The sequence below is a fragment of the Equus asinus genome, chromosome 25 (assembly GCF_041296235.1).
Source record: "Equus asinus isolate D_3611 breed Donkey chromosome 25, EquAss-T2T_v2, whole genome shotgun sequence".
Taxonomy (NCBI): Eukaryota; Metazoa; Chordata; class Mammalia; order Perissodactyla; family Equidae; genus Equus; species Equus asinus.
In genome coordinates, this window is record NC_091814.1 from 18,238,400 (window position 1) to 18,263,519 (window position 25,120).

Here is a 25,120-nt window from a genome sequence, read left to right on the forward strand (position 1 = left end):
CTTGTTTCACTATCTCATTAGCAAAAGAGAGATATTCTAATTTTGTCATTCCTCCTTCATTTATTCGCTGTGAATCATCTATGAAGAAAAATTTTCTTCATCAACTATTTTGTTATTCTGACATATAACCCATTCAGGAAAGGTAGGGTTAAGGCTTGGTTCGCTTCCATTTGTCTTAGATAGGTGCTATAGAATGAATGTTTGTGGCCCCCCAAATTCCTATGTTAGAACCCTAATCCCTAACGTGATGGTTTTGGAGATGGGGCCTTTGGGAGGTAATTAGGGCATGAGGGTGGAGCCCTCACCATGGGATTCGTGCCCTTATAAGAAGAGACTCAGGGGAGCTTGCTTCCTCTCTCTGCTCTCCACCACGTGAGCATACAACCAGAAGATGGCCATCTGCAAACCAGGAAGTGGGTTCTCACCAGACACCAGATCTGCCGGCCTCCAGAACTGTGAGAAATAAACTTTTGTTGTTTAAGTCACCCAGTCTCTGGCAATTCGTTATAGACAGCGGGGTTCCCCCAAAGCAGATGTGAGTCAAGACTTTGAGTACAAGTAGTTTATTTGGTAGGTCATGCTAAGTGGCACTGGGAGAGGGATGGGGAAGTGGAAGCAGGAAAGGGAAGGAAGCCCGTGAAAGCTGTGAATAGAGCAGGTGGAGCAGCTGGGCTCGATCCTGCGGGGGTATTCTGGAAGACAGCGTAGAGCCTGTCTCAGAGAAGCCCACCCAAGCGGCAAAGAAACTAGGGTATTGTCGGTCAGCTTCCTGTCTGTTGGTTGAGGGCTGCTTCTGGGAACATTAACCCTCCAGCACTCCTGGCTAGCCCTGCACACAAACGTGCTCCCGCAGCCAGAAAGCAAGCCCTCAGGCAGAGGCACAGGTGTTCACCGAGAAGCCTTCTCCTTGTAGGTAGAGGTGAATGCTGAAGGATGTGGGTCACAGCTGCAATCCACCCTTTGCACCGCTCAGATCTGTTTGTGCCCCCCAGTTAAGTTCACTTTGTCCTGTCGCTGATTCCTCAAGGTCGTGGCTGATAACAATTTCTAATTCTTTAAAAAGAAAGTCTTACAACAGGAGGGCTAGTGGGACAAACTACAGTAACTGTTGCTGCAGTTGGTTCCAAGGCTGTAATCAATGTTCAACATCTCCCTCCTCTATGATTCATTCTGTTGGTCTCTGGGGCTTTCACAATGGAAAAACCCAGACCTTCAGCCCTGATGGCCTCAACCTTTCATTACCATGCCCTTGACAGGCAAACACTGCTGCAACTGCCTGGCCACAGTTACCACTGGACAGGGGATAATCAAGATCAAATATCTGCCAACCGGTCAATTGGCATGAATGGCCCAAAATGACCCCGTGGCTGCTGTATCCTGGGGTTTAGTGATACCCTTACTGTGACCCCTGGCAGGTGCATCTCCCACCCCAGGAACTAGGGCATCTAATCCTGCAGAGCCTAAATTTATAGGGACAAGAAGCACAAATTTCCCAAGTGGGTCACTGACTGATGGTGAAAGGGTTATTGCTACTTCCACACCCTGGTTCCTGTACCCATGATTTCTAGCTCTCTGGGATACAGCACCACATAATGGCCATTGGTTCAAAATATATACAGCATTTTGAAGGCCAGTATCCCAGTCTTAGAGGATGTTTTCCCCAAACTGGTGTTTAGATGTGCTGTAAAGAGGCCATACTAATGTCAGACTGGCAGTTTTGAGGTGATGTGGTATATTGCAGGGCCAGTGGGTCCTGTGGTCATGTGCCCATTGTCACAGTTCCTTCACTGTAAAGTGGATCCTCTTGGTTAGAGGTGATACTATATGAGATCTCATAAGGATAAATAATTTACTTTATATCCTTGGATATTGGTGGTGGCCAAGGCACTTGGGCAGGGAAGGCAAATTCATATCCAGAATATGCATTCATCCCAGTAAAGAGATATTACTCCCCCCTCCAGATGGAAAGAGATACACTGTAATCATCCTGCCTCCCAGTGGCTGGTTGGTGTCCTTGAGGGATGGTACCATGTTGAGGGTTTAGCGTCTGTCTCTGCTGCTGATAGGCCAAGCATCCAGCAATGGCAGTAGCTAGGTCAGCTTGGTGAAAGGGAGCCTGGCTGGTGGGCCTTGCATAGTCTCCATATCTACTGCCACAACTACTCCATTCATGGGCCCATTGTGCGAGCCCTGGCGTGGCAGAGGACAAAGGCTGGCTGTTACCCACTGGCGTTCTTCTGTCCGCCTGGCTGTTCAGTGCCTTCTCTGCAGTGAATATTCTTTAAGGGCACTGCCACAAGACACAATGCCCACTCCTGTAAGTCCATCCATATAGCTCTTCCCTAGACTTCCTTATCCCCAAACTTCCAGTCTGGGTCTTTCCTGGCCTGACCAACCAACCAAGCCATTTGCCACTGCTCGAGAGTCCGTGTATGCACACCCCTCAAGTCTCCTCTCTCACTGTAAAGTAGGTGGCTGGTGTACTGCTTGGAGCGTCCTCCTGGGAGGGTTTCCCCTCACCACCGTCTTTCAGGGCCACCCCTGAGCAGGGCTGCAGGGCGGCAGCAGTCCGTGTTTAGTTCCCATCAGTGTATCAAAGTGGCCCATCCATGAACCGGGCCTGGGCTTCTTCCTCCTCTGAAGCCTGATCACAGAGAAGCCCCACAGGGCCATAGCGCAAGCTGAGAGAGAGGCAGGTGCAACAGAGATCGATAATGTGGGAGTTTGGGCCTCCTGCTCACGTAGCTGACTTGTGCCCTCTGAACACGCTCACACCCAATCACAATGTACCATTTTGGATTCTGCTGTGCCCACCCACATGTGCTCATGACTTGGTGGGTGTGAAAATTCGCAGATCTTAATAGGAAAGTATGACAGGGAAGGGAAGGAATCCAATAAATAATTGAGTAAATAATCCAGATAATTGAGCAGGTGATGTCTGTGAGCAGCTGGAGCTCAAAGCTGCTGGGAGCTCTGGGGCACTGTGGCCCTTGCCTCACAGTGTTCCCACCTGAGAGCTGAGGGGGCTGGGGTCTTTAGTCTGCCACCTCCCCTCTGTCACAGTTCAGGGCTGTTTCCAGGGGCATCAACTCTCGGATACTTCTGACTTGCCACGCCCTTGGGCGGAGCACACCTCCATGGTCAGAAACAAATCCTCAGGCGGTCAGCAGCCTTTGGCTTGTTGAGGGGGCAGCTGGGCGGGACACCAACAGTATCTGCTATATGCTGATTTCATTTCCAAAATCGTGAGTCAGTGCCTATAAATGTCCAAAGGTGAGAGGTGATTTTATTTTTTAGTATCATTATGAACTCACGGACTTTTTACATATTTGATGTGGTTCAATTTCTTACAGTCCTTATTCATCTTAATCCTGAAGTTGTTTCCTCTTTGGCCAGTGGCAGTCTTCTCAAGTTGGCCACTGGGTCCTTTTTTTTTTTTTCCCCCCTTTTTCTCCCCAAAGTCCCCCTGGTACATAGTTGTATATTTTTTTTACTTGTGGGTCCTTCTAGTTGTGGCATATGGGATGCCACCTCAGCATGGTCTGATGAGTGGTGCCATGTTTACGCCCAGGATCCCAACCAGTGAAACCCTGGGCCGCTGAAGCGGCGCACGCAAACTTAACCACTTGGCCACGGGGCCGGCCCCTGGGTCCTTTTGACATGAACTTGATCAGAGTCCTACAAGTTCCCTATCCTGAAGTATGACAAGCTATCCTGCCCCAGACCTGGAGTTTCTCCAAAGAGTCCTGGTTCCTTTCAGTGGAAAGTATTATTTAAAGGCCACCGTCCGGGCACAAGGGATAGTCATTGTTGTCGGGCTGTCACTGCTTCTAAGCCTTTTCAGTAGACAGGAGATATATATACAGACCATGAGTTCGTGCTGTTATTTCCATTCAGACTCAAGATTGATAGTTTCTGCTTAACTTTCCTTTGCTTACACTGAAAATCTTAGTTCCTACTAAAATTACTTCTTTGCTCTATCACAATAAATAGTGCTTTTCAAAATTATAATGCCAACAGTAAGATTTCTCCATGGTTCTTTTTGTTCCTAGAGATGTATAGTCAAAATGCTGAGTTTTATAATCACTTGAGAGAAAATTCTTCTCTGTGGCTTTGCCTCCAACTTCATGCACAATTAGGTGCGTTTATTTCAGTTTGTTTTAGATTTTTAGGGATCACAGCACTTTCCTTCTTTTTATTTCATCTCAAATTAATTTAATTCTGTCAAATTTTGTTTTAATTATATAAAACATTTACATAGTCCCAACATCAGAACCATGAGACAAGGTGTTATTCCCATTTTACAGGTAAAGAAACTGAGGCTCAGAGAGATTAGCAGCTGCCCAGCATCATAGAAGCGTGGGTGGTCTTCCCCATGGGAGGAAGGGAGAGGGGCTGCAGGGAGCCTGCAGACGGGATGGACTTTTTCTCAAGAAGTAGACTTGGAGGTGCTCAGAGCTGAGCCTTCCAGGTCCTTTAGCCATTCTCTGTGGGACAGGCCAGTGGTCTCTTCTGAACACAGAGTCTGCGCCCCTCAAAGCAAGGGGGACGGTTGGCTCCTGCTCACGCAGCAGGGATCCTTCCCCAGTGTTGGCCAGCCTGTAGGTCCCACTGCTGTCTCCCCACCACCCCGCTTCCCCTCCCACCCCCCCACCTGTGTTCAGCTGCAGGAGCCCTCAGAGTTATACCCAGCCGTTCCCTGGCCTGGGCCGGGGCACCCCCCCACCACCGCCTGGGCCAGGGTCCCGTGCTTCCTGGCCCCTTTCAGAAGCTATCAAAGCCCCCATTCTCTGAACACAGCTGTCCCAGTGTTCAGTGCCCCATCCATCCCCCCTCTTCAGCCCCACTCCCACGTCCCCGTGGCATAGGACCCAGGTGTCTGTGTGATGCGCTGGGCCTCAGAGAGGAGCTAAGCTGCCTGGGCCCCCATCCCAAAGTCTGGGGAAGTGAGGGCAGGTGTTCAAGGGGCTGGAAGGACAGGCTTTCACCGTGGCCACTGTGGGTGGGAATCCAGCGAGGAAGGCCCAGGGTTAACACTGGAGGTGGAGGGAGCTGGGGATGCTAGAACTTACGGGGAGATTCTGTTTCTTCAACTCGGGTCATGGCCTCAGCTTTGGCCTGGATTGGGGGGGCGGCCAGAGATTGATTGCTCCCATGCAGGGGGCTGGGGGACGAGCCAGCTGGGCTGCACGTGGAAGAGGACGGGGAGCTGCCCCCACTCTCCCTCCTTCTCTCTTTCTTCTCTCCTCCTCCCCTACTTTCTCTCCCCTGAGAGAGACAGCTGGGGGCCCTAGCAAGAACCCTGGCCTGGGAGTCAGGAAACTTGCTTTTTGGTCACGGTCAGTCAATTACATGCTGTGTGACACTAGATAGTCACTTTGCCTCTTTGGGTCTCAGTTTCCTTGTGCAGAAGATACCTAAGGTTCCCTGAGACATTCTCCTCCTGTTACCGGGGGAGGAGGTTCTACTTGAAATCTGACTTTCATTCTTCATGCTTCCATTGATACCGTTTGCTTCCAGCCAGTCCCTGAGGATCCCATTCTGAGACACAGAGGGGACGGTCTTGGTTCTTGCCTCTGCTCAGAAAAGGAATAGAAATGGGGTGGGGGGGGGGTGTGTGTGTGTCACACGGGCATAGGTCAAGATGCAAGTGAAGACAATAAGGAGAGTCTTTGACCAGCCACTGACAGTTCAAAATGCAGGTTAGACTTCAGTATGAACTTTCACAGCTAGAAATTTTGAAAAAGTCTTGGGGAGGTGCTCTTTTCCTCCTTTGAAAAATCCTCAGGAAAAGACTCCTTTCTCAGATAATGAGCCCTCTGTCCCATCACAAGGGACTGGACCACTGATCTCCTGGGCAGGACATCTGGTGCAGACTAGGGGGTGCATGTGTGTGTGTGACTAGCAAAGGAAAAGAATTTTCCTGAGCCCAAGCCATGGGCCAGGGGCTTCCTTGCTGGAGCCCAAGTGCAGCAGATATTACCCAGCGCAGTAGATACAGTTCAGCCCACGTACAGAAGAGGAAACAGTTTCAGAGAAACTAAGACCTTCCCAAGGTTTGGCCACTGCAAATGGCAAAACAGGATTTTGACCTCAGTGCCCACGATTCCAGAATCCTGGCTCTCACCAAGATCTTCACAGCAGCAGCTGTCTGCTCTCTCACCGTGTCTGGTTTCCCACCAGGGGTCTGCCTCTTGGAACAGACTGTCTGGTACCAGCCCTTGTCCAGACCCAGGTGCTGCTGGTCTCTGCCAAGGTTGGCCTCCTCTAGGGCACCAAAGTGTGTGCCCACACTTCTAGTCATGAGGTGGGGTGGTGAGGAAGGTCACTTTCTCTTTCTCCGGTCACAGCCAGGTTTCCCCAAGGCAAGAACTGTGGTTACATGTGAGCCACCACTGGGATTGAATTTCAGCCTCCTGGTTGCCTGGCCCCGCCTGGCTGTCAAGCCCGATGGAGCCCATGTGGAGACGAGCTGAGCCCTCGTGTGGGGGCAGGCTAGATGCAGGCACCCATGCTGAGACTGTCCTGGGCCGGGGGGTGGGGGGGGGTGGGGGGCTGGTCTCTTTCAGCTCAGAGAGGCAAGGTCTGAGGAGCAAAGGAAGGTCCTAGGGCTACCCAGACACTGCCCAGATCTGTCTCCAAAGGCCTTCCCAGCTACCCCCTCTCCACTAGAGGACTTGGGACAGCATTCCCAAGGCCTAAAAGAGTGCCTGGCCTATAGTAGACATTCAGCTAATATTTATTTAGTAAAATGAATAAACTGAGGTCTCTTCCTCCCCAGACTCTCCCAGCACCTTGCTCTATCCCCTTCAGTCTCGCATCCCTTCCTGGGGCATTTCTCTCACTGAGGGACCATCCTGCCCATCACCCACAAGTCTTTTTGTCCTGTCTCTACAATAGATGGGTCTCCGGGGGAGGGGCCAGAATTCTGCCCTTAGATCCACAAGGATGTGATAAGGAGTCTTTTTGTGAGCTTCTCAAACCCTTTGGAACCGAGTGCACAGCCCTAGGAGTGGAAGCCCAGAAGTGGCGAGTGGGGCAGCTGGGGCATCCAGGAGAGGGCTGTTTGGAATTCCAGTACTGGAAGGACTCAGTGCAGGCTCAGGCTCCATGGAATGACAGGGACCTGCCCTGAGGCTGCATTTGCATTTCAGGCACCCTCCTCTACTAGGGATGTTTGGGGGTGCTGCTGGGGACTATGGAGATCAAAGGCTCCAACAAGCTATCCTTGGTGCCACCACTGGTATCCAGGGGAGAGAATCCAGGCGTCTGGCTGTCCCGCCCACAGTCTGTGCCAGGGGCTTTGCCTGGAGTCCCAGGAGGGAGGAGGGAAGAAGGAGGAGGGAGGGGGGAAAGAGAGCCTGGGAAAGCAGAGGGAAGTGGAAGACCTGGAGCTGGGGAGGGGTGTCATTGGTATTCTGGACACTGAGGAGGCCCCAAAGGCTGGACAGCACTCAAGGCCCACCCCCTGGCACCCGGCTGCACATTCATCTGGGCCCTGGTCACTGGGCCTTCTGGGCTCCCAGCAACGCCTGCATTTTGCACATTGGTTTGCATGACCAGTGATGTCCGTTCACAGTGCAACTCTGTGCCCCCCACCTCCCCCATGTCTAGAGAGTTCCTGACTCGCTTTGCTTAACCCATGAATCTGCTGTCTAACCTCCACCCCTCCAGCTGCAAAGTCAGCTCCTCCTCTGTGCAGGGAGTGGGAGCACCACAGGAGACAAATCCAATCAGAGCTTCCTCCTGGGAGGTGGCTAGAGGTCATTTGCACCTCATCAGGCCTCCAAAAAAGAGCTCCCCTCCCCCATGTTTGTGTGTGTGTGTGTGTGTGGAGTCTCTCTCCAGGAGCAAAGCCTCCCGTTCCCCCTCCATCCTTTTCCCTACTGTCTAAGTCTGAGTCCCTCCTCCTCTCCCCTGGACCAATGGGAAGTCCCTCCGGCTGTCTAACTCCCATCCCTCCAGCTGCAACATCATCATCTAGCTCGGCGAGCCCTCCCTGCCCGCCCCTCCTGCCCTCCCTCCCGACTCCAAGTCCTCAGCTTCTCATCCCCAGAACGATGTCCTACTTCGCTCGTCCTTGCTCTCGCTGCCGCCGCCGGGAACCGACGCAGAGACGGCAGCGGATCCCGTGACCTTCCCGAGCCCCCCGCGTTCCCGGCCAGGGGGCGGGGGCGGCCCTGGGTAAGGGCGGGGAGGAGGCGGGGGGAAGAAAGGGGGTTTTGTGCGGCGCCCGGCGGCCCGCCGCCCTCTTCCGAGCGTCCTGCGGGCCCAGGCTCTCCTCGCGCCCGCGCAGTCCCCGCCGCAGTCTCGGCTGCAGCTGCAGGACAGAGCCGTGCACCGGAGGAGACCACCGGAGGAGGGGGCAAACTTCGCGGCGCCGCACCCCCATCCCGGCCCCGGTCGCCTGCCGGTAGGTGAGTGCGACCGCAGCCTGGCCGCCGGGACCTGGGAGAGAGAGAGAGAAGGGAGCGCCCACCCGCCGTCCTGGGGTCCGCGCCCCCCACCCCGAAGCCGTTGGCTCCCGAGGCTCGGGCGCACCCACCCTCCGATCCCTGACACCTCGGCGTGGTCCGCCGTGGGCCACAGGGAGAGCCGCCGGCCCCTGCTGCCATCTCCAGCTCTGCTGCCCGGCTCTGCCGTCGGCACCCCCACTGCTGCTTGCAGTCTGACCAGCAGCCCCCTTGAGTCTGCGGGCTAATGGGAACGCCTCCTTGGTCCTCCCTGCTGCGTGGTCCGGTCCCAGCCCGCTGCCGAGATTTCGACCTTGTCCTGAGCGGGACGACGGCGGTCCGAGGCAGCCCCCGACTCTGCACCTGCCGTGCGGGCAGCACCGCAGGAGGAGCGCGGCGAGCGAGCCTTCTGGGGGAGGTGGGGGGGTGCGCCTCCCCGTGGCCCGCAGGACAGCCGACAGGAGCCGCTGTAGCGGGTGGTCCCGAGGGGAGCTGGAATCCCAACTCTGCTACTTGCTGTGTGACCTTGGTCAAGTTAGTTGACCTCCCTGAACCTCGGGTTCCTCATCGGTGTAATGACGAACACATAAACAGTATTTTTCTCAAAGTTGAGGTTGTACATGGGAAGCGTTTAGTGAGAGGCCTGGGTCAGACAGTAACTGTTAGCCAGCATTCTGGGTACCAGTCCTACTGTCCTTCCTGGCACTCTAGTGGGCACAGAACCCCCTCCTCCCTAGTACCTCCATATCCCCCTCCTCCAGAATAGCTCTGCCCACATGGTTCTACCAGGACCACGAGAGTTGCCATCAATTTTGTTAGCACTGTTATTATCTGCGTTACTTCCATTCCAGATAATACCAGTAAGAGCAAGGGACGCTGTTATGGGTAGACCCACCCACGGTGTTACCTGTGCCTGTGTGTGATGGCTAACTTGGCCATTGATAGCAGCATCATCCACAGTTCAGATTTTATACTAGGTGCTATAATAGCTCAGTTGGTGATGTTGCTAATAGTGTTATTAGTTGTGCTTCTGATAAATAGGACTATTTGTATGATTACTGCAATTACTTCTGCAGGCCCTGCTGAGGCCTCGCTGATACTGTGTAGGTTGATGTTGCTCCTCCCACAGCCACTAAGAGGATAGCGAGAGCTTCCCTCCTGCTGTGACTGAAATTCTGGCCTCCTGCGCATGCCTGCTGACCCTGCTGAGTGCTGGAGCTTGGTTCCCAAGGGGCAGCCCTTGGACTGCCAGCTGGTGGGCATTCAGCATGGAGATGGTGGGTGTTGGGTGTATGTACGCATGCACTCACACATGCACACGCAGCCTGGTCTTCATTCGCTGTGGATTGGGTCTCTGAAGCCTGTGAGGGAGATGAACGTCCATACTCAGACAGGAAAGATAACCTAACAAAAGGGAAGTTTCCTGAACAGCTCAGGAAACTCAAGACAAGGGCAGAAATTCAGGAGCTGGAGCAGGAAAGAGAGAGCTGGAGAGAGGGAGGGAGAGGCATCAGGGGAAGGGACAGGATGACTGCTGAGCTCTCGAGGTCAGAGATGGAGTGGCATGTCCTGCTCTGGAGGACGAGAAGATGGAGTGGAGGCGGGTGTGTGTGGGATGGAGAAGGCCAAGGCCTGGATCCCTTCTGAGTCTGGTTCTGAGTCTGGTGCTGGATGAGGGGACGCCCAAGTTTTCTCAGGACCCCCAGCTATACCAGGAGGGGACTGAGGCCCAAGCTTGGTGTGATTGGCCAGGGGGCTGGAGAGGGGGGTGCAGGACAGAGCTCTCTGATTGTGAGAACCATACAATCAGGGCCATGTCTTGGCCTCTCTGGTCAGTGGCTCCCATTCCTGGAGCTGGAGGTGGGATACCCTCCATGTGCCAGCGCAGTCAGGTCTCATCAGCCTCAGACCTTCTGCTCTCATTCCCCCACATTCAAAACAGAGGTGAAAGGGGGGTCCAAGATGTTGGTCCCAGAGTGGCTCCAACTATATGGGTTTCTGGGCGCCTGTCGGAGAGCTGGGAGCCAGGTCTGTGAGCAGCTCCAGCCCCAGCCCAGAGAGAAGGGAGGGAGGGTGCCAGGAAGGGGCCTGGCCCAGGACCTGGCACAGCTCAAATGCATGGCCAACAGTCTCCCCAGCACTGCGCATGGGCTGCTCCCACCCCAGAAAACAGGCCTCCAGGGCCCCTTGCCTGGAGCTGGTCTCAGCACCCTCAGATCTGGCCGCATCGAGAATCTCCTCCCTCTTAGAGGGCAGGGAGAGGCCCTGGGCATCTGGCTCCTGCCCCTCTCCCCCAACTGTGCCCCTGAGGAAATGACGCCACCAGTGGGGTAATGGAGGTTACCGCGGTGAGGAGGCTTCCCGAGGAGGATCTGGGAGAAGAGAGAAATCTTCCATCACTCAGGCTCAGGAAAGGGGGGACATGAGGGCAGAGCCTGAGAGGGAAGGGAAGGTGGAGGCTGAACAATGGGCCTGAAGTGGGAGTGAGTAGCCAGAGAGAATAAGCCTGTCTCTAGGAAGTCTCACCTGCAGCCTAACCTTCATCTCTCCTGCTGCGCTGGCCTAGCCCATGGCAGACCTGGGTCTCCACACTCTTCTAAGTCTAGCCCGACCCTTGAACATGACATTGGACACAGCTCTATAGCCTCCACTCCTGGAGACTTTGGCCTGGTGCCTGACTTGGCTTTGCTGGGGACCCAGGGTCAGCCCTATCCCTCTCTGGGCCCCCATTTCTCAGTGTGACACCCCCACCCCTCCATTATGACAGTGTGTTTTGAGATCTTCAAGGGGAATATTCTGGGTTCTCAGGGCTTCTGATAGCCAAGGGTAGGAGGGAGATGGCCCCTCCTATGTATTCTCACCCCCCATCCTTAACCCACTCCTCAGCCTAGGCTGGATGGAGGCCAGACTGGCAGAGACAGGGGCTTTGTCCCAGCTGGTTTCTGAGCCAGGAGATCCGGTGGGAAAGCTTGTGCCAGGCAGAAAGGAAAGGCTGGGAAGAAGAAGGGAGGAGGCAGCCAAGTTGGGGAGCAGGGGGAAGGATGCTGGGAAGTAAAGAGAAAAGTCTCCTTATAAGTAATGTTGGGGAGGGGGGGTCGAGGAGGGGCTGGGCTGGAGCGAAGTTGTGCATTGCCCAGGTTCAGTCTAGGAGGCCCTCCTAGGGGCCAGGTGGCCTCCAGGAGGCCAGGTGGATATGGTACTCAGGGAGGGAGAGACAGGAAGGGAAGGTTTGAGGGGTATGTGGGAGGAGTCATCTCTGGGTTCAAGGAAGGAGTCTGGCACTGAGTATAATAGCACCCATTGTTCATGCTATAAGCATTTATTGAGTTCCTACTGTATGCCTGGTGCTGTGCATTTTTTACAGGGTTTTTAGGATATAAAGCACTCTGAAAGCCCATAGCCTCATCACAACCTGTGAGATGGCAGTAATGGGGCTCTTTTACAAGTAATAGAACAAAGGCTCAGAGAGGGTAAGTAACTTGCCTTAAGTCACACAGCAAGTTGACTAGGATCCAAGTCTTAGCTCTGAAGAAGAATCCCTTGGCAGGGAGACAAGGATCAGAAACAGGGAGTTAATGATGAGGTCCAGGCAGTGGGCTTCTGGGGTCAGGATATGTGTGAGCCCACATGGATGCAGGGAGCCAGGGGAAGTCCATCCTAAGGTCTAACCCCATCTTTCCTCCTCAAGTCCTTCCATCAACCTGCAGCATGGCCCCACTATTCCTATGCCTGCTGGCAGCCCTAGCGCTGGCCCGGGTCCCTGAAGCCTTCGCTGATGCCCTGGAAACGGACAGCTCAGGTAAGCAACCCAACTCCAGGTCGCTGTGTCTGTCTCCTGCATCTCCTCTATGGTAGGGGCTGGCCTCTTGTTTGGCCCTAACCAACCCCATCCAGCCTTGGGGGACCCAGGGAGGAGACAGAATCGGGAGGACTGTGGGCAAGGGTCTGGGCTGGGACACTCGGAAGTAAGGGATGAGTTGTGGGTCCCTAGTAGGGTCGCAGAAACTTGGGGGTAGGGATGGGGAGGGGCACTAGGTGCTGGGCTGCCATTCTCTAGGTGAACGAGGAGGGGGAGGGCAGCCTGGGGACAGGATGAATGGGGCTGGAAGGCAGAACAGGGGTGGAGCTGGGAGAAGTCCTGAGGGCTGGAGGACCCAGGGGGCGGAGTTGAAGACCCTGGAATGAGGCCCAGGAATCCTTGGGTGGTACTGGGAGATTCTGGAGGCGGAATTGACTGGGAGACTTCGGGGATGGGTCTGGAGACCTTAGGAGGTGCGCCTGGGGGACCCGGGTGTGGGCTTGCAGGACCCTGGTAGGTTGGCTAGGCGCCCAACTTCCTGGGGGCGGGGTTAGGAAAATCCAAGGGCGTGGCCGAGGGATCCTGGGGCGGGGTTTGGAAGCCCGGGGTGGGTCTCGGCGGGTCCGCGGCGCCAGGTTCCAGCGCGCCCCGCCCGCCCACAGAGGACCGGGCCTTCCGCGTGCGCATCGCGGGCGACGCGCCACTGCAGGGCGTGCTGGGCGGCGCGCTCACCATCCCGTGCCACGTGCACTACCTGCGGCCGCCGCCGAGCCGCCGCGCCGTGCTGGGCTCTCCGCGGGTCAAGTGGACCTTCCTGTCCGGGGGCCGGGAGGCCGAGGTGCTGGTGGCCCGTGGGCTGCGCGTCAAGGTGAGCGAGGCCTACCGGTTCCGCGTGGCGCTGCCTGCCTACCCGGCGTCGCTCACGGATGTCTCCCTGGCACTGAGCGAGCTGCGGCCCAACGATTCGGGCATCTACCGCTGCGAGGTCCAGCACGGCATAGATGACAGCAGCGACGCCGTGGAGGTCAAGGTCAAAGGTGAGAGGGCAGGGATGGAGAGAGAGTCTCAGAGAGAGGGAGGGGAGGACTCCTGTCCTCAGGGAGCCCACAGCCTGAGGGGGAAGCAGATACTCCTGGAAGGCACAGACTGAATTGCAAAAGGAGTGAATAGATACAGGCCTTTGTTACCTCCTTTCTCTCTTCAGGTGGAGGAAATTCTACCCACAGTCTAACTTAAGCCCCTCATGCTGTAGAGTGAGCGCAATTTGGACTTTACCCTTTGTGTACCAGGGAGTGACGAGGAGGGGGAGGGGAGGGCAGTGTGCTGGGCGATCAGGCCTCAGGATCCTCTCTGCCCCTCAGGGGTCGTCTTTCTCTACCGCGAGGGCTCTGCCCGCTATGCCTTCTCCTTCACTGGGGCACAGGAGGCCTGTGCCCGCATCGGAGCCCGTATCGCCACCCCCGAGCAGCTCTACGCCGCCTACCTCGGAGGCTATGAGCAATGTGATGCTGGCTGGTTGTCTGACCAGACCGTGAGGTGGGCTGGGACTGTGGACCAGGGGCTTCTAGTTATCTCTGAGGTGGCTGTGGCCTCGGGTTCTGCCAGGGGCTGCCTGCTGCCTCAGGCTGGCCACACAGGGCTCCCTGCCTCTAGAAATGAGGTTGATCTGCCAGGGGTGGGTGAGGGCCCTGCTCTGGGGGGAGGGGTGTCCCTGCAGAGCTGGGAGGACAGTTGGCTTCATCGAAAGGCCATGTGGTTCAGGAGGGTCACCATGAGAAGGCTCCCTGGTGAAGGCATCTGTCCTCCCTCCCCAGGTACCCCATCCAGACGCCACGAGAAGCCTGTTACGGAGACATGGATGGCTTCCCTGGTGTCCGGAACTACGGAGTGGTGGACCCGGATGACCTCTATGATGTCTACTGTTATGCTGAAGACCTCAATGGTGATTGGGGGTGAGAGGTTCCCAGGGGGAGAACCCCTCTCCACTGCTGCCCACCAGTCCTCCTGGGGCCTCTGCTGGACCTTATCATGCCTCATGTGTTTAAGTGGTCAGCCAGGGATAAAGAAACAATCAGTGTCCCTCCCTCCAAACCCTGTCACAGAGCCAAGTTCGTGGCCAAAGCCTCAGACAGTTGGTAGAATCAGTTTGTGTTTTGACTCTGCTGCTGCGTGCTGTGCATCTCTCTACTTCTTAGCATCTCTGGGCCTCAGTTTCCTTCTTTGCAGAATGAGGAAGTCGGGCCAGGAGCCTTTGAGCAATTGTCTCCATCCCGAGGTTCTATCAACACTTTGATCCTCTGAAATAGGGTAGTTGACTCCATGTCATGGATGAGGAGACTGAGGCTAGAGAAGCTTGCCCAGGGTCCCTATGAGAACCCAGGCTGGAAGGGGCTACCAACTTCTTGGTAACCCGGCCTCCTCTTCCCCACCAGGAGAGCTGTTCCTGGGTGCTCCTCCAGACAAGCTGACATTGGAGGAGGCACGGGCATACTGCCGGGAGCGGGGTGCAGAGATTGCCACGACGGGCCAGCTGTATGCAGCCTGGGATGGTGGCCTGGACCGCTGCAGCCCGGGCTGGCTAGCCGATGGCAGTGTGCGCTACCCCATCGTCACACCCAGCCAGCGCTGTGGTGGGGGCCTCCCTGGTGTCAAGACTCTCTTCCTCTTCCCCAACCAGACGGGCTTTCCCAACAAGCACAGCCGCTTCAACGTCTACTGCTTCCGAGGTGAGCCCACCTGCCCGCAGAGGCTGAGACCCCTCAGAGAGGGAGAGCCCAGCCCTGAAGTCCCACCCCAGGTCGGACCAATTTCTCTCAAGTCTTTGCCATTTGCTTGAAGGAGTCTTGGGTGATGCTCAGCTTGTCACCTAGGGTTCTAATTCCGGTCATGCCCTCGGGCTTGGGCGATGTGGCCTCAAGGAGTGCTCACTTCTCTGCATTTCCTCGCCTGCCTCCACTACTCCACATCAGTAGTCCACGACTTGTCCCTTCCATTTCAAAGCTGCCTTTCCCATATTGGGCTGCCAAATATGTTTCCATTTCTGGTTAGCTCATTAGCAGAGCAGAGGTGACCGGCATTTTCTGAATCCAGTGAATGATTTGCTCCAGTTAACCAAATGCCCTCAAGAACCCTCAGAGGGGTTTCCAGAACCTTCAGCTTGAAGGTGTCAGATCTTTAACCACCAAAAGTTGAAGGACAGACACAATTTGCTCCACAGGGATCAAGTCCGCAAGGACAGTTGGATGTAGAAATGGCTTCCTGCCCGTATCTTATTTTTGGGAGCTGGAGGGGAGGAAGTGCCTGGGACTCCCAGAGGCACAGGGCCCAGGTCAAGGGTGACTGACACTCAGGGAGGCATTGCCTTGGAGTGTCTGGGTCCTTGCCCCAGTTGTGAGCCTGCATTACTGGAACAGGGGCTGGAGGCAGAAATGGGAGGAGAAGACAGCTTCTGCCCTCAGGGAGCCCCTACTTGAAGGCAGAAGACACAGCTTCTGCCATGGGAGCCCTCATCTGAGGGAGGACAAGACGCCTCACTCCCAGCATGAGGAAAGACTGAGAGAAAAGCATTACTTCCACTGAGATTTCCAGATATCTGTGGCCTAGGACTGGGAGGGGTGGGGAAGTGAAGTCTGTAGGAAAACAGGTCCATCTGGAAAGGCTAACTGGAACAGAGATAATGATGATGATGATAATTGTAATAGTTAACACTTCTATGCACTGATTATAATTATGTGCCAAGTACTGTTCTGGGAAGAAATGGAAGGAGGAACTGAACAAAGAGGAGTGGGAGAGGAGAGGATGACTGTGGTTGGGAGCAGGTGGAGACAGAGGCAGCAAGGGCGCAGGCTTGCTTGTCTGGGATGACAAGGCTCTTGGAGCAGGTGATGAGGGCAGGACGTGCTGTCCTGGCTCGGCTGGCTGAGCGCAGACGGCCCTCAAGGCTTTTCTTAGCCCAATTTCGCCTTCACTTCATTGGTTTTCTGCTCTTGGTTCACTTCCCGAGAGACAAGGTAATCCATTCTAAAACTGGTTATTTGAAGGAAGCAGAACCCGGAAGGATGGGTGGCCCCTTCCTTAGATCCTCAGGTGGGAGCTGTTGAAAGCTCTTCCTGTGCTCTGCCCTTCAGCTCTCCTCTGGTGATGGCAGCCTGTCCCCTTCCGTTTCTAAAGTTTTAGGATGACTGGGACCCCTCATCCCTTGCCCCAAGCTTAGGGTCTCAAAGTGCTGAGGCCATTCTGTGCATCCTTCTGTCTTTATTCCCTTACTCAAAGAATATCTCTGCCCTGAGCCTTTCCTGACCACTCTATCTAAAGTAGTACTTCCCATCCTCTCTCCTTACTCTGCTTAATTTTTCTTTCTATGGTAACAGATAATATGTTTGTTTATTACCTTTATCTAAAATATAAATTCCCTTGAGGGCAGGAAGCTTGCTGTTTTGCTCTCCACTATATCCTCAGTGTCCAGGAGAATGCTTGGCATGGCACATAGTAGGCACTTGATTAATGCTTGAGGAATGAGTGACGATGTCCTGGGGTGCTTCCTGGGCCCGTGGGTGCTCCACAGGGAAGGCGTGAGAGAATGGAGAGGATTCTTTGATCTCTGAGCCTAACCCAGAGCCTTCACATGCAGGCTGTGACTTGGGAGGGCAGGGCCACCGATTTAACCTCCCCCTGGCACTTTCCTTCCCCCACAGACTCTGCCCAGCCCTCTGCCATCCCTGAGGACTACAACCCAGTCTCTGACCCAGCCTCTGATCGGCTGGAGGCCATTGTGACAGTGACAGAGACTCTGGAGGAACTGCAGCTGCCTCGGGAAGCTGTGGAGAGCGAGTCCCGTGGAGCCATCTACTCCATTCCCATCATGGAGGATGGAGGAGGTGGAAGCTCCACTCCAGAAGACCCAGCGGAGGCTCCTAGGACCCTCCTAGGTAACTCGAATCCATTATCCTGGGGATGTCTCAACCTGAGAGAAACTGGGGGCAGAAGGTGTAAGCCCAGGTTGCTGCTGGGGTTATGGCCAGCATGACTCTGCCCTATCCTTTCTCAGCAGCTCGGTGGTACAGGGCATCTCTCCTGCCCCTTTCCCACCCTTTGCCTTTCCAGCAAATTCCACTCCCAACTCTCTGGATCTGGAGATGCTTGGACTAAGGAGCTGCCCCAGGGAAGGAGGGTCTTCCTTTCTTTGGTCCCTCTTCCCCCTCACCTGCCTAAAATAGACTAGAGCATTTTAACAGACTAGGAGAGGGAGATGCAAGACCGTGTATTCCTGGGCTAGTGAGAGCTCACAGAGCCTTCCCAAATGTTGCATCAACATTGTAGCTCAAGGTGAAGTTCTTTTGATGTGGAGCAAAGACAACCTCTCCCCAGGGCAGGCTCTTGCCTCCCCCTGGGGAGGGCCTCACCGTCCCCAGCCCTGTCTTCCTCCCCTTCCCCTTCCTTCTGCCTATCCTCTGGTGAGTGCTGTCCCTGGTGCTGAACCATCTGTGCTTTGCCTAGAATTTGAAACCCAATCCATGGTACCTCCGCTGGGGTCCTCAGAAGAGGAAGGTGAGGCGTTGGAGGAAGAAGAGAAAAACAAGGATGAAGAAGACAAAGACCAGGAGGAAGAAGAGGAGGAGGTGGAGCATGACGCCCTGTGGGCCTGGCCCAACGAGCTCAGCAGCCCAGAACCAGAGGCCTCTCTCACCACTGAGCTGGCCCTAGAGGAGTCCGTCTCCCAGGCATCCCCGCCAGCGAGGGCGGTCCTACAGCCTGGTGCATCACCACCTCCTGATGGAGAGCCAGAGGCTTCCAGGCCTCCAGGTGTCCTTGGACCACCCGCTGAGACTCTGCTCACTCCCAGGGAGGGGAACCTGGCATCTGCACCACCTTCCACTCCAGATGGGGCGAGAGAGGTGGGGGAGGAGACTGGGGGTCTCGAGCTGTCTGGGGTCCCTCGAGGAGAGAGTGAGGAGACAGGGAGCTCCGAGGATGCCCCTGCCCTGCTTCCAGCCACACAAGCCCCTGAGGGTACCAGGGAGCTGGAGGCCCCCTCCGAAGAGAATTCTGGAAGAACTGTCCCAGCGGGGACCTCAGTGCAGGCCCAGCCAGTGCTGCCCACTGACAGCGCCAGCCGCGGTGGAGTGGCCGTGGCCCCCTCATCAGGTAACTTCGCACAAGGCTCAACTTCCCTCTTTCTCCTCCTCCTTTTGCTCCCCCTGCAGCTCTGGACCACCTGACCTGTAGCCCTTTAACCCACCATTGCCCCAGCCTCTCCTGTCGTTTGCCTTCATTCTCCTGCCCACCGCTACCTGTGGGTCTCCAATCTTGGATACCCTACCTTGTGACTTCCATCCCAGCTCTCTGATTCCTCACCCTGTGACCCCCAATTCCATGACTCCCAGCCTGTGACCCTCTCCCTGTTTCTGAAACCCTCCCCCCTGTGACCCCAGCCCCACCACTGACCACCTGGGACTCTTTCCTACCCTCGGGCTAGGAGGTGGGAGCTGGAGGGGAGGGCTCTCCACCTGTGACTCATCTCACTGGCCTCACAGAGCACCCTCATACCTGGGCAATAGGGTGCCCTTGTCGCCTATGGCACTCTTCAGGGCCCAGGCCCCTCTTCCACTGCTCCCTTCCCCCCTCCTGTGTGCCATCCATCCCCTTCAGAGGCCTCCTGCTGACATCAGGGGAGCCTGGAATTCCATCCCTGCCCCTCGACCTCTGGGGTCCAGGAGAGTCCTTATCCCCACAGAGCCTTAAGCAACTACTTCTGTGAAGTATTTTTTTTGACTGTTTCATGGAAAACAAACCTTGGAAATAAATCTCTATTAAACTGCTTTATAACCAAAACTCTGGCACCCTCTGTCTCCATCCCAGCTGTCTGCCCTTTCATTCCATGGATTTGTGTCATGGGTAGCTCTTTGATGCTTCTCTTTGGCACTGTCTCTCCCTCTCTCTCTCTTTCTCTTTGCCTCTTCCTCTGTCATCTCCAGCTGGCACCCTTTCCTGTCCTAGCTGTCTAACAGCCCCTTGCTGTTCCCTCATCCTCTCCTCCTCAGGCCTGTCTCCACTCTCCTTCCTGACTGCTGAGATCCCAAGTCTGACTGTACACGTTACCCCAGGGAAGTCATTGTCTGTCAGTCTGCTGGAGGGCTGGGAGTTGTAGTCCCTCACTCCTGATGGGGAGAAACCTGCGCAGCCTGGGCATGCTTGTGTGTGCGTTTGTATTCATTCCTGATCCGTCTTGATGGCTCCCACATAGAGCCACACATACAGAACAGCGACCAAGAAAGTCCCTCTTCACATAGAGGCCATTCCCTGGCATCTAGGTACCTCAGGCTCTGCCCTGTCCCTGCATCTCAGCAGGGGGATCTCTCTAACTTTTATCCCACTGCCTGCAGCCTCCCCCTCCTCCACTAACCCCTGCACTACTGACCACCCCCACCCTCTAAGAAGAATGGTTTCATCCTCCCTGAACCCAAAGGCTCTCAAAGAATCTCCAAGTCCCTAGTGCTGGAGAAGACACAAATCAGGAGGCAAGGATGGAGAGGGAAGGTGGAGGGAGGGGAGTGGGGAGTTAGGTTCTGGGGTCTGAGAGAAGCCCTGCCTACTCCTGGAAAGTTGAGCTTCCCCAGTGGAGGCCTCTAGAGAAGGCTGGGATCCTCCCAGGCCCAGGACCCCCTCCTCTAGATGGTCCAGGGTGGGCTAGGGGCCCCCGCATCACGATCAGGCTCACTCATTTCAACTGTTGGCTCCCTGCCCAGCTGGCCTTGGAGTTCAGCACTGCGTGGGGCGTGGAGCATCATTGGAAGTATCTGCAGCATCTTAGTTACCCACCTGGAGGATGAGGGGAGGTCCTCTGGCCTGCTACTGCAGTAGGAGGGGAGGAAAAACTCTCTGGTTGTATATGGTAGTTGCCCCAAAGACGGGGAGGGAGGAAGACCAGAAAGTCACAAGAGGCGTTCCTTCCCCTACTCTGCCTGTCCTGGTTCAGGTTCTGCCACCCACAGCCGGGGGAGGCGCCTATGGCCTGGGTGGGGAACCAGCGACCAAGTTTGAGAGTCTTTGTCCCCCAGTGTTGGAGGGTTGGAGAGAGGAACAGAGAGGACGTCAGGAGGAGCAGGAAAGCATGAAGAATGGGAGGGGGCTTCAGGACTCCTACCCTCTGTGGGGCCTGGTGCTTAAAGGGTTAAATAAAATACTCTCCTCCCCACTTTGCCTTGGGGGGTAGCACTACCAGCCCCAAAGAAACTACTGGCAGGAGGGGAGATGACAGGGGATGTGGTGCTGAAACAGCTGATTCATTTTACCCAAAACAGCTAGGTCATCCCAGCAAAATTCTTTGAATCAACTCCAGCTTCTCCTCCCCCCACCTCTGCTCTGCTCCCCACCACGCAGTGGGATCTCTGGCCAGAGGGAAGCACTGCGGGCCTTGGCCTTGGCTGCTAGGGGTGGATGGTGCGGTCAGAAGGGTCCTGCCCAGGGCTGGTTTACTGCCCCGGGCTGAGTGCCCTGACCTGTGCCATCAGTCTCTGGGACCATCTTTCTCTGGGTCATCTGGACTGGAAAGGAGTAGAATCTGACAGACCCTCCAGCACCCAGGCCCAGCCAAAGCAGCCATCTCCCACCTCGGGATCTAGAGAGAGTCCAGAGAAGGCAGCTGGCCTGGCCAGACGGAGCTGGATCCAGACAGCAGATTGCAGGCCTTCAGGGTAGCATGTTAGTCTAAGAAGACTGCCTGGAGGAGGAGGAGCCAGAAAGAGGGAGTGAGATGGATCAGAGGGGTTTCTAGGCTGGCCAACCTGCAGAAGGCCTGAAGCAGAGGGGGAAAGGGGAGCCTGGTAAAGGGGAAGAGTCTAGGGAGATAAGAAGGGGAGAAAGGAGATTGGATGATATTGAGAGAGTGTGTGGGGCCAGCACTGCAGGACAGTGGGAGCCACTGCAGCTTTATTCCTGAGCCAGGGGAGAGGGTAGGGCATAAAGGGGGGGAAGTGCGTTGGTCTACACTAACAGCCTCTGGGGCTGACTCTGCCCAGTGGACAGCAGGAGGAATGGTCAGCCCCCACTAAAAGCCCCCCAACATCGGTCCCGGAGCAGTAAAGGGCAGGCCACACCTCACTGTGCTGTGCTGACTCTCCCCTCCTCCACTTACACGCAGCCCACCCAGACTGTATGGAACTGCTGGGACCTGGCACAAAGACAAGGGGGTGGGGGACTACACTCCTAGAGAAGTAAAGTGACCTGCCTGACATCACCCAGCAGAGCCAGGAGCCAGATGAAAATCCAGGTCTCATGACTGACAAGCCAGTTTCTTTCCCCTTGGTAGGGTTGGGTCCTGAGGGCCTTCCTGGCCACTTCCCTCCAGCCCGTTAGGCTAGGCCCACGATGGTGGGCATGAAGATGGCCAGCATGGGCTGAGCCAATGCTGGGGGGGATGGGGAGGGAGCAGAAACTCAGAGCTCAGGGCTGGGCTCTGACCAGAGGCAGGCCCCAGGGTGAACTTTTAGGGTGCTATGACAGCTCCCAGGACAAGGGGGTCAGGGCCAGGGACTCTCTGAACCCTCTCTTCTCCTGGAGGACTCAGGCTCCCCTGCTACCCCCCACCTCACTTCTCTCCCCATCTCAGGTGACTGTGTCCCCAGCCCATGCCACAATGGGGGGACATGCGTGGAGGAGGAGGAAGGGGTCCGCTGCCTATGTTTGCCTGGCTATGGGGGGGACCTGTGCGATGTTGGTGAGTGTGCTGCGAGGCGGCGGGGGAGGGGGGGGGGATCTGAAGCCTGGACCCAACCACAACATACTAATTCCAGAGGGGGGAGGAGGGGCGCTGGTTTTGGCCTTGTCATTAGTGAATCCCCTTTTTAGGCAAATCATATAACCTCTCTGAGCCCTATCCTCAATTTCCTCATCTCTTAAGTGGAACTGAAAATGCCTCTCTCAGGCGGTCCATATGAAAGGAGTGCTTAGCATTCTCCTAGCATCTGACAGGCAGGCAGTTCATGCCAGTTTCCATTCTCTTGGGAAGAGAGGAGGGTACAGCTCTTCTTTAGGATAGAGGAATGCAGAGACCCAGGCAGGCCTGCCAGCCCTCACCTTGGTCCCTGTCGCTCAGGGAAGGAAGGCATCAGGCCCTGCACCAGGGCTCCTCCAGGCTCCTCCTGGCTCCTCATTGCTTAGTAGCTCTTTGGGACCGTCCTCCTGCCCTTAGTCCGGCCCCTGGGGCTTCGATGGTGGGAGGAGCCCAGTTCCTACCAGGGAACCGGGCCTCTGGGTTCCCGGCCTCCCGCCTAAGTTGCCCGCCCTTCCTTGCCCCAGGCCTCCGCTTCTGCAGCCCCGGCTGGGACGCCTTCCAGGGCGCCTGCTACAAGCATTTTTCTACACGAAGGAGCTGGGAGGAGGCAGAGACCCAGTGCCGGATGTACGGCGCGCACCTCACCAGCATCAGCACGCCCGAGGAACAGGACTTCATCAACAGTGGGCTGGGGACCGGGAGGGAGGGGACTCCTGTCATCTGCTCTCTCTCACGCACTCAATCAATTACTCAATCAATTAACTAATGAGTGTGTTAATTAACTCCCTTATTAATTCAGGTAGTCCTTACTTGGTTTACCTCATTCATTCACTTTTCCTTTCTCTCTCCCTCCTTCCCGCTCCACACGTGCGTAGCGGGGCTTCTGGCAGCGGAGGGCTGAGGTTCGCTCAGGAAATACACCTGCATCAGGCCGCGGTTGCTCAGGGGTCCCAACTTCAGTTCCTCGCCGCCTCCGACCTCCATCTGCTTTCCCTGACTCTGGCCTCGTTCAAAGTTTTTACTCTTTTTCCAGAGTCTCCCTTTTCTAGCCCTGGTGATATTTTTCTTTTTCCCTCACCCCCCACGCCCATGCCTTCCACCCGGCTCGTGTGCAAGGGTTGGAGGGAGGGATAAGAATACCGGGAAGCGCAGGTTTGGCTTGCGGCAGGACTTCCCCGGCCGTCACCCCCAGACAGGGAATGGCCGCCATCTGCTGGCAGTGGAGCTCATTGCAACCTCCGTCTCCCCTGCCGTTCTTCCCCAGATCGATACCGGGAGTACCAGTGGATCGGACTCAACGACAGGACCATCGAAGGCGATTTCCTGTGGTCAGACGGCGTCCCCCTGGTGAGAAGCCCCAGCTGCCCCTCACGCTGTTGAGGTCGCTTCTTGGAAGCACTGCTGCCACCCCCTCCAGGGACCCCATCCCTTCCTCTCTTCCTGTTTCTGGCCCCTTCCCTTTCCCACGCCTTTCCCTCTTCTCCCTGGTTCCCATTATCTCTCCCCCAAAGCCCCTGACCTCTCCTTTCCCTTTCCCAGAAGGGGGGCCCCACTCCCCACTCCCCTAGCCTTCTTTCTCCTGGTACCCCTCCTCCTCCTCAGGTCCTCTAGGTGGGTTCCTCCCAGTTCTCCTGGTGCTGGAGCTCCTGACCACCTCCTCTGCCCCCGCCCCCCAGCTATATGAGAACTGGAACCCTGGGCAGCCTGACAGCTACTTCCTGTCCGGAGAGAACTGCGTGGTCATGGTGTGGCATGATCAGGGACAATGGAGTGATGTGCCCTGCAACTACCACCTGTCCTACACCTGCAAGATGGGGCTGGGTGAGGGCGGGCAAGGGGGAGGAGGCAGGGACATGGGGGACCCAGGAAAGGGCACGTGTATAGAAGGAGGATGCAAAGCTGCACAGAGGAGTCAGAAATGCATCCTAGGCCTTGGGCATGGGAGGGATAACAAATTAGGTGGGTCCACTCGGAGCTCTTTTTTGTGTCAAGTTGTGGCCCACTCCTCACCTCATCCGGATTCTGGGAACTGTCACCCACAGAGCCAGGCTCCGAGTTCCTGACTGTGTCCCCCCTGCAGTGTCCTGTGGGCCTCCACCGGAACTGCCCCTGGCTCAAGTGTTTGGCCGCCCACGGCTGCGCTATGAGGTGGACACGGTGCTCCGTTACCGGTGCCGGGAGGGGCTGGCCCAGCGAAACCTGCCACTGATCCGCTGCCAGGAAAATGGTCTCTGGGAGCCCCCCCAGATCTCCTGTGTGCCCCGCAGGCCTGTGAGTACCAGGAGGAGGCAGGGGTGAGGGGGGGTGGGACTAGCCAATGTAGCCCTGGACTCCAATCCTAGCTCTGCCAGGCACTGGCTGTGTGACCTTGGAGTAATCACTGCCCCTTTCTGGGGCAAAGAGAAGGAGGTGGACTGGATGCTCTGATGTCCCCTTCAGTGCTGATATCTGAGAACTGGGCTCTTAAGGGCTGAGCCAGGGCAAGTGTTTTGATGAGGTCAGGGGTCAAGGAGCAAGAACACCAGAGGGCAGCCTCTGAGAAGAGAGACAAGGAGCAGGAGCCAAGGCTGGAGAGTGAGTGTGTGTGTCTTCCCCAGGCTCGAGCTCTGCGCCTAGTGAAGGCCCCAGAAGGACATCAGGGGAGGCTACTGGGGCACTGGAAGGCGCTGTTGACTCCCCCTTCCAGTCCTGCTCCAGGTCCCTAAGGGGCAAGGCCTTGACCACTGCTGCCCCCAGCACTGCCCTCTCCCCACAACCCTCCCTCAAACCTGTGCTCTTCCCACCACAGGAAGTGACACCATGAGAGGGGTGGAGCTGAAGTCCAGGTGGTAGTGCCTGGAGGGGCTTTTGGGAAATGACTGGGCAGCTCCAGCCCCGCCTAGGCCCTCTCACCCCTCCCCTGGGCATCAGGTTTTTCCCTCAGGGCCTCAGGAAAGTCCCTAAGTGCCTCTACTGCCCTCTCCTTGCCAGCCATCCTGTCCTTTCCATTCCCCTGGGGGGCGCTGTGCCCACTCATCCTCAGTTTTCCAAGGGAATGGGTTCGCAGGATGAAGGACCTGTAAAGCCAGCAGGAAATAAAGCTGCATTTGAGCCCAA

At 56.1% G+C, this 25,120-nt stretch overlaps 1 protein-coding gene across 5 annotated transcripts; it reads left to right on the forward strand.

Annotated features, from left to right (window-relative positions):
• The first annotated feature begins 7,955 nt into the window (after positions 1–7,955).
• On the forward strand, positions 7,956–25,120 carry BCAN (brevican). Of its 5 annotated transcripts, none has more exons than XM_014836951.3 (14): positions 7,956–8,417; positions 12,142–12,252; positions 12,915–13,289; positions 13,614–13,788; positions 14,067–14,194; positions 14,685–14,978; positions 16,947–17,180; positions 17,749–18,396; positions 21,860–21,967; positions 22,549–22,707; positions 23,289–23,371; positions 23,701–23,845; positions 24,105–24,295; positions 24,622–25,120. In XM_014836951.3, exons 2-14 carry the CDS (start codon positions 12,162–12,164, stop codon positions 24,727–24,729), a joined length of 2,739 nt encoding a protein of 912 aa, XP_014692437.2. In that variant the 5' UTR covers positions 7,956–8,417; positions 12,142–12,161; the 3' UTR covers positions 24,730–25,120. The 5 variants fall into 5 exon arrangements, 3 of the variants coding, with proteins under 3 accessions (XP_014692437.2, XP_014692438.2, XP_070353374.1); XR_011498113.1 differs by having other exon boundaries at positions 8,005–8,413; positions 24,067–24,295; XM_014836952.3 differs by having other exon boundaries at positions 8,005–8,413.

What these genes read in the sequence shown, in the direction of transcription:
- BCAN (XM_014836951.3), top strand. Translation starts at nt 12,162, where the DNA reads ATGGCCCCACTATTCCTATGCCTGCTGGCAGCCCTAGCGCTGGCCCGG. An exon ending in GGAACAGGACTTCATCAACA is followed by an intron (nt 22,708 to 23,288) that starts GTGGGCTGGGGA and finishes GTTCTTCCCCAG; the next exon opens with ATCGATACCGGGAGTACCAG. An exon ending in CCTGTGTGCCCCGCAGGCCT is followed by an intron (nt 24,296 to 24,621) that starts GTGAGTACCAGG and finishes TGTCTTCCCCAG; the next exon opens with GCTCGAGCTCTGCGCCTAGT.